This window comes from Ascidiella aspersa, chromosome 7 (assembly GCF_963924565.1).
Source record: "Ascidiella aspersa chromosome 7, kaAscAspe10.2, whole genome shotgun sequence".
In the NCBI taxonomy this organism is placed as follows: Eukaryota; Metazoa; Chordata; class Ascidiacea; order Phlebobranchia; family Ascidiidae; genus Ascidiella; species Ascidiella aspersa.
In genome coordinates, this window is record NC_139453.1 from 4,005,275 (window position 1) to 4,014,081 (window position 8,807).

Below are 8,807 nucleotides of genomic sequence, written 5' to 3' on the forward strand. Positions count from 1 at the left end.
GGTGACGAAAACGTGGCCCGCAGGTTTTTGGAAGCACATATCTATGAGAACATTTTTTTTGTAAAATGAACATCACAAAAAGTCGTTACAGGTCAAGGCTAACAGACGAAAATCTTAGTATGCAGTTGAGAGTTGCCACATCGACAGTTCGTCCTAATATCAAGCGCTTAGCAAAGCAAAAATGTTTCCAAATTTCTCATTGAGCAACAAAATTCATTAAATGTTTATTTGTTATTTTTTATTATTTCATATTTCAATATTACATTAAATAATTTAAGCTGTATGGTTTGCATGGGTTTCAATTAGTTTGGTTTGATGAACAATTGTTTGTGGTTTTAACAGGTTTTACAGTATAAGTAAAAAAAAAAAAAAAATTTTGTACTCAGCGCCGTCAGCGGTAACTGACAAAGTGGCCCGCGACAGCAAATAGGTTCGTCACCCCTGCTTTAAACCGTGTTCTTGCCAATATATTAAGGACAAATACCAAGTTTTAAAAGTGTTGCTAGAAGAAAACAGTGCCTAAAATACTTTATACTTAATGTGCCACAAGCTAGAATGTTTTAACGCCACATATTTAATATGCACTGCCTGAGATACCTTGGCCATTATGTTCGTTTTTGTTATCATCTAGCGGTAGCAATAATTAACTATATATATATATCTCAAAAACTGGACTCATGGCATGTTGCACGATTGTCCTTCTTCTTGTGTTGACCTTCATAACACTTTTCTCTAGTTTCTAGCAGAGACTACAAAAAACTATATTTTCAAGTTTTTTTACTATGTAAATACAAATTTTTTAGTCCTTCACGCAATTAAGCTATTGTTCAGCTGCATATTTGCACACAAGTTTGCTGGAAAAACTTTTTTTTATAAATTTATTGCTTTATTAAGTCGTATTTTGACGTAACTTAAACTGTCAAGCAAACAAAAATCTATAAAAAAAATTTGCCTCAGAATAGGGACCATACAAACTTTCCAATAAACAATTTATACATATCACATCACACAAATACAACATGTTTTTGTGTGCTAACTAAGCCAAATGCTTCAAAAAAGAACAGTTTTCTATCAAAATATCTCTCTTGACTGAAATGTAACCTGTTGTGTTTTCGTTCAGACCGAACACTTACACGCTGACAAAGGCTTTAGGTGTATTATAATTATTGGTTTGAATTCGTAGACAAACGTTGATTTTGTTTCAGACCGAACACTTACACGCTGACGAAGGCGCTTGCTGAGGACGTCGTTGCAAGAGAAGGATCTCATCTTCCAATCTGCATCGTCAGGCCCAGCATGATAATACCAGCTTACAAAGAACCTTAGCCAGTATGTTTCTAGTCTTCGTATAAGTTAGATATTTTTTCAGTGCAGAAAGAACACGGAAAAGAGTTAAATGTGTTTAAAATGCTAAAATATTTTGAGTGGTTTCATTGATGTTAAACATTTAGAAGGATTAAATAACTTTAAGTAAGCAGTCCTATTCAATCTTTGAAACTTAGGTTTAAAGCACTGTTTTATTCAAGGGTTTGCCAATTTAAACAAAGCCCATTTTCATTTTCGAACTAAGAAATAGGTTTAGAACAAAAAACAGCATAACATATTTTGAAACAGATATTTATTCAGCTGTGCATTAGTGAGATTCTTGCGAACAATCAATTTACATTTCTTTTACTTTCCTTATCAATTTCTCCCCAAGGCATTATTCCTGTAAAATTAAGTAAGTGACACAAATAATTATAAATTTAGCTTTTTTAAATTGCCCCGTGTAATGAAACTTAAATCACTGATAAAGACTAATGAAATCATTCAACCAATTAGGGATTTCATGCAAGCAAGGCCAGTTTGGAGTGCAAACCACACCGCAATTGCATTTGCTACCTTGCTTGCACAAAAATTCTGATTCTGATACTCCAGTGGTTCCCACCTTTTATGGTTTGCGGCACCCATAAGGAACAATAAATAGATTGCGGCACAACTACTTGAATCTTGAAAGTTGATTTCTGTAGTGTCACTAAAAACGGAACTGGAACATCGCAATCAAATTTATTTGCATGTAGAAACATATCATTTGATTTCTGTACCCAAATCATACACAAAAAGTTGTATTAATAGGATTTTAAAAAGAGCGATAATTATGTTTTTAAGGAACTTCAATTACCCTTTAAGCTTCCAAATGGCACCCCGGTTGGGAACCACTGGGTTAGTCTATTAAAGGCTTCCGGTGTACTGCTTAATAGTGTTCCAAATTTCACTGCATAATTAACTTTCATAGCAAAAATTACTGCTTTTTCTCCAGGGTTGGTGTACAAACGTGTACGGACCCACCGCTTTCATAATAGCGTACACCAAGGGTGTGCTACGTTCTGTGATTGTCGACAACTCCATAACCTGTGACCACATACCGGTCGACTTTGTTGTGAACGGCGTGATTTGCGCAGCGATGAAGACCGCTTGTGACTCAGCAGAAAGAAGGTGCTCGCTCGGCTACGAGAGTGACAGTGCAGTTTCATCGCTTGGGGAAATTGGCTTACAAGGTTGTAAATACAGACAGATTACCAAAAAGTTGGCGTTTTTGTTCATATCCGCTTTTGTTGTAGTTAGATGTAGAATGAATATCAAAGCCCATACAGAAGTAGGTTGCATTTTGTCATCTGACCATGTGAAAATCAACAAAGAATTTTTTTAAATTTCCACAAAATGCTACTTACTTATCCACGTGCCTTGATATTCATTCTACAATTTACTTCGTTTTAATTTGTACAAAACTATTTTAAGCTTGAGAAAAAAACGCTTGTATCTAGCCAGTGTTTGCATTTATTACTAATTTTGTATTCATTTGATAAATAAACCCCTGTTCGAAAACATGTAAATTTTTTTTACTTCATTGTTGTTGTGTTCTTTTTGTATTTTGAGTCCTGTATAAAAAATCTGTTCCAAAACTGCAGTTTTACTCTAGTTTAGTCATTCTATATTACCAAGAGGTTTTCAGGCTGTTTACTATGAAGAACTAATTCCACCTATATTTATTGAATAGTTTGATCAATTTAAAACTTAACTGGTTGAACATGAATTTCCAGGGGATTCATCTTCGGACAATGAAAGCATCAGTTCCTTTACTTGCGACCGAGTTCCGAGGGTCAATGGATCACTTTCCATCTACCACGTCAACTCTGGCATCAAAAATGGCCTTGCTATGGACCGCTGGAGTAAGAATGGACAACTTTAACTAAAAGTGTTACATCAGTAAATGTAGGTTTTAGTGTTTCTTAACCAATGGGAAAAATTGTGTTGCCATGTTGATTTTGTTGGGTTCCAGACTGCAGCAGTTTACATATCTAAAATTTTTCAGTTAAGTTGGGCAAAGTTTTGCCGAAGGGAAAATTTAAGTCAAGTCAAAGATATGGATCTTATAAACAAAATTGACTTTATCTACCTTATGGTATTTCACCTTTACACTTTACAGTTTGTGACCTTATCAGTTTTGAAATTTGGTGCTGTGCACGTCTGACTCGGGACTCTTATGTTTGCGTAGTCTTAGTTTTGCGTAGTCTTACTCAAGTCCAGAGTCCGACTCTGACCAAATGTCCTGTTTCTGCGATTCCCCAGTCCGGATCCGACTCTACAGCCTGTATTTCACACATTTATTAAACGAAAATCAGGTAGATATGTTCAACATACCGCTTGTAGTGTGTCATATAATTTATTAACCTATAAGGGTAGTCTAACTTCTAACTTAAGTCCCGTGTTCTCTACTCCAACAAAATAAACCGACTCTGTTGAGTCCCGACTCCACAGCCCTGGCTTAAATTCATCGTTTACAATTTTTATTTTTGTTTCCAGTTTCACTTGCAAAGAACAATGTGGCAGAGAATCCAAGCGACCCATTCCGTGCCCCTTGGGTGTTATGCACGAATAGCAGGTAAAATAGATTCTTTAGTTTTGCTTTAGTGATTGTCACAATTTATCAAATATATATTGTTAAATATAGTTTTCCAAAAAAAAGTTTCTAGAAGAATTTAGCATAATATTAGTGTTATCCAGAAACATAGTCCTAATTGGTAACCATATTTGTCTAGTTCTAAATCCGGTAATTAGGTGGTATTGCTTAACATTAGGAGTCTTCGCAAAGACCTTATTTGTCTAGTTTAAATAAGGTAATCAGATGGCACTATATAAAAACAAATTTTAGTGAATTTATGATAAGCTTTCGCATGCTTCATCAGGTCAAAGTAGAAAAACGTTGCAAATCTTTTTTCAGCTTTGACCTGATGAAGCACGGTTGTGCGAAAGCTATTTGATACAATTTGTTTTAATATAGTGCCACCTAATTACTTTATTTAACATTAAGAGATATAGTTTTCATTATTCCAACACTTTCGACAAAGGCGTGTTCTATTAAATTTTTTTTTATTTATATGCAGAAAGCTGTACGAGCTCACCACCTTTTATTCGCAAACTATTCCTGCCCATGCGATGGATGCAGGTCTGGCCCTTATGAGGAAAAAACAAAAGTGAGTTATAAATTTTTTTTGCTTTTTATGAAATTTTTGCTTTTTATGAAATTTAATTTTTTTGCTTTTTATGAAATTTTTGCTTTGTTGAATGGTGCAATGCTTTGTCTAGTTTGTTTTATTTTATTTTTTTTGATATTCAAGGCCCGAGTCTAGCTGGAAGTTTATTTTATCATTTAATATCTAGCTTTTTGTCAACCTGTCTTTACACCTCTCAAACTGTTAGGATTTAAACTTCCTTTATTATGTTATAACAATTGTCTGTTTTTTTTTCAATATGACATAAAATTGGATTACTTGTTTGAATGACTATCACCAATTAGGCAAGAATATAGGATTTTATTTAGCTTAGAATTATTGATCCCAGTTCACAAAAATACTTTATTCTGAACCCAATGCTACGCTAATCCTAAAAAATCTAATGTTTAATTTCAGAATGGCAAATACTTACAACATTTCTTAATTTTTTCAGAATGGCAAGACTCAATGAAAAGATCATGAGCGCCATGGAAGTGATGGAATTCTTTTTTACGACAAACTTCAAGTTCAGCAACACGAATGTCGATCAGCTGCATTCCGCACTGAATGCTGAAGATCAAAAGGTGAAATATTACAAGGTCTTCTAATTCAGAGCATCTAATCATAGGTTTAATTTGGGTGTTGCACGTTTGTTACAAATTATTTGAATCTTTAAAAGCGTTTAACTGCCTTGAATTGATTTGCGTATTGAAAAGTCTTCGCAGAACCTTATATTTGTCCAAAAGTGAATTTATTTTTTGTTTAGCTTAAGTTAAGTGTTCATAAAGTGCTGTTGAAAAAACAATGAGATTAACTGACGATGATACAAGTTCGTATCGAAACGTCTTAATCAAGATGATGTCGATCTACTCGAACTTTTTGGCTTTAAAACTCATTATCAAGCTATTTGTTAATTGTTTCTCAGGCTTACAACCTTGATTGCGGGGTTTATCAGTGGGAAGATTACTTCACAACTTACATCGCCGGCTGCAACCAGTTCATTCTAAAGCAGAAGAACAACGATCTACAGTCGAAACAAAAACTAACCAAGTAAGGGACTTTATGCTTGTGGAAGATTTGTTTAAAGCAATAAATTTTGATCTTATAAATACTTTCATGTTTATTTGTGACATGACACTGTAACCGTAAAACAATGCATTTTTCTAAAGAAGATTCGTGGTGACTTCATTATACACTTTTTTCGCCAAAACATCGAAATCCCCAGAACAGTGGTCGGCAAACTATGGGCCGCGGCCCAGATGTCTGCCGCGAGTTACTTTAGAGCAGCTTAGTGATATCATGTAGTTGTGGGCCGCGTGATAGCCGTACATTCATTGCACTTTATTGTAAATATTGGTGTGGCATAGAATTTTTCATTTGGCTCAGTTTGAAAAGACCCACGTGCCCAATGTGGTCCTAAATGCCTGTCGAAATATATTTTTGTCAACTTTAACTATGTGTAATTAAAAAAATTTTCTCGCTATGCGCGTATATTCTTCGTTGTGTAGTATGTTTAATAATATGGTATGGCAGAGTTTTGGGCATAAAGGCGCCGTGTAACATTTCACCTAAAAATCAAATATTCAGAATCCGTCACTGCTTCGTAGTGGTTTCAGTGGGCCTACACAATAGCTTTGAAAAAAATACTTTTGGCCGCGACAAAAAAAGTTTGCTGACCAGTGCCCTAGAATCTGCCATCATATTTGTTCATATCCTAATTTCGCCGATTCATCACCGAATTTCCTTTTTATCTAAAACTCTATTGGATGGTTGGGCCCGTTTTTTATGTTTTTACTTTTGGCTGTCCGATAATCAGATTTATCGTATCGCCACTGGTCCGATACTGACGTAGTATCGGCGCCAAAATATGTCCATTTAAGCTTTGTTTTGAGGTCTTATTAGAAAGTATTACACAAAAAGTTATAATAAACAAAGTTTATATATTCGTTTTATCTTAAAATGCGATTAGATGGGTGAGCCCGTTTTAATCGTGTGTTTAATTTGTTCAGATTGCGTTTTAATGTTAGTTGAAACCTAAGAAGATTAGTTAACCAGAAAACATTGCAACTAAAACAAGATGGCTGAGCCCGTTTTAACCTTGTGTTTAATTTGTCAGATTGCGTTTGGTTGAAAAGTGCTTCTACTCGGGAGCTGCCTTAGGAGTTTGCGGACTCGCCGTTGCAAGTGGATTGACGAGTTCGCTCTGGCAACTCACAGAGTTCATCGGCGACTCACTCGCCCTTCTATAACCTTATAAGTATTCTCTTTGCGTTCGATTTTATCGCAACACGATTCATTGTGTTCTACATAAGCCACGACTTGCAAAACCTAAAGTGGGTTACCTTTATGGCATAAAAAAACCTAAATCCACTACAAACTGTATCTAAATGTCTAAATATTAATAATATTTCATGGATAGTGCGTATTTAAGTCTAAAACGATTGTGTCTGTGCATATATTGGTAATACAAATAATTTCTTTTCCAATATTACAAAAAGTTTCGAGGCTCACTTGACATTCTCTCGGGGCTTACAAAGAAGCATTGAGCGGTTTTATTTTCCCGCGTGTAAAGATTTCGTTTGGTTCGAATCTCATCGCAATAGATCTCTTTGTATTCTGGGCTTACATAGCTATGCAGAAGGTATGTTGTACAGGAAGAACAAATATTTTAGTGTTGTTATCCATTTGCGCAAATGCTAACTTTTCCTGTGTAATTATTTCTTCGTTATTGTTCTATTTCAAAGCTTACACTTTACTTTATACTTGTTCTTTAATGTTAACATAGACTTTGTTTTTCTATTTCAATGCCTTTCAAATGTAGGTAACTGTAAAATCACAACGATTTCAATACTGTGTAGAAACGCTTCGTATTTGTAAATACAGCCGTTTTTTTGTGTTTTATGTTTTAGTTGCTTTTCATATTATACTGGAATTAAAAGCTGAAGTATTGTGGTACTTTTCTGGTTTCCTCAAATACCACAAAATGGCTTCCAAAAAAACTGTATTTTTGTCACTAGGGTAACTATAAAATGCAAAAGAATTCGCGAATCTCAAAATTAAGCTTCTTGTATATCTATTGGCCCGCTTTATTAAAGTTGCTTTAGCTTAAAGGCATCGTTACTCTCATTACCCCATATAAACGCTTTTGGCAACTTAAAAGATATAAAGGCAATTTTTCGCTTCGCGCTACAGCTTTGTAATATAACTTTTGTATTAAAAGCACCACTTCTCCAACCTGGAAATAAACCAACTGTTTGGTTTTCTTGAGGTTAGTTGTGCAGCTGTGTGACGTTATATTCGAAACAATTCATTGCCCCCCAAACAAACATCCTAGATCTGCGCCTGCCAGCCTTGGCATACATTTAAGTCACTGTCTCGTTTTTTTACCGGTGCGTTTTTCCGGCAGTGTACATCGCATAGTGGCTTTTAGTTTTGCTGCGTACCGCCGGGTTTCACAGCAAGCCATTCTGATCCAATTACCACAGGGGTTCTCAACCTGTGGTGCGTGAACCACTAGTGGTACGCGTAGGTTTTCAGGTGGAAAAATGATTGCTCTTGATAGATAGCATCTACTGTTTTATAGCTTAAGTCTTAAGCTACAAATAGCGTTGAATAATGCTAGTTGTAAGCTAAAAATAGATAAAAATATGATTCAATTAAATTGTTTTACTGCTAAAGTGGTACGCGTGACAGTACAGAGCGTCCAAGTGGTTCGAGATCGTAACAAGGTTGGGAACCCCTGAATTAAAACAAGACTAAAGTAACAAATTAAAAAACCTAGCTTCCAGTGTCATCCGATTTTATGTTAAAGGAAAAGTTCTTGTGGCAGATAGAGGATACAACCCACGGCAATTGCAATATTTTTACATTTGTGTTAATTTCGCTAAACTCACGCATAAAACTTAAAATTACTCGCGTTCCATTTACGATATTACGTAGCACCTGAGCCAAGGTTTGTTGAGAAACACATAAATAACACAATCAGGATAAAAAGCTTGATTTTTAGGGACACACCTTATAAGGGCTTGCTTGTACCCAGTGGCGTATGGCCAGAGTATTTTGCGCCCGGGGGCAAACTATAAAATTGGCGCACCCCTATCCATATTTAGTCACATTTCTATTACATTAACATAATATACCTTACTTTATACGGCAAACAATTCAAATTTTATTAGAACATTGTATTTTAAGAATAAAAAGCCTTATTCTGGCATTTGTAAGCCTCATCTTGGCACCCCTGTACCTTGAAGCCTGGGGACATATATACCCCACCTA

At 35.3% G+C, this 8,807-nt stretch overlaps 1 protein-coding gene across 1 annotated transcript; it reads left to right on the forward strand.

Moving 5' to 3' along the window:
- The first annotated feature begins 65 nt into the window (after positions 1-65).
- On the forward strand, positions 66-7,642 carry LOC146137315 (fatty acyl-CoA reductase 2-like). The gene is made up of 8 exons (XM_083393853.1): positions 66-146; positions 2,300-2,537; positions 3,081-3,209; positions 3,844-3,922; positions 4,425-4,514; positions 4,987-5,116; positions 5,458-5,582; positions 6,649-7,642. Exons 1-8 carry the CDS (start codon positions 66-68, stop codon positions 6,779-6,781), a joined length of 1,005 nt encoding a protein of 334 aa, XP_083249979.1. The 3' UTR covers positions 6,782-7,642.
- Positions 7,643-8,807: the final 1,165 nt, after the last annotated feature.

Bases quoted from the DNA above. Each gene is read 5' to 3' on its own strand.
- LOC146137315 (XM_083393853.1), top strand. From the start codon at position 66: ATGAACATCACAAAAAGTCGTTACAGGTCAAGGCTAACAGACGAAAAT. The intron at 147-2,299 runs GTTCGTCCTAAT...CTTTTTCTCCAG, and splicing joins TGAGAGTTGCCACATCGACA to GGTTGGTGTACAAACGTGTA. The intron at 3,210-3,843 runs GTAAGAATGGAC...TTTTGTTTCCAG, and splicing joins CCTTGCTATGGACCGCTGGA to TTTCACTTGCAAAGAACAAT.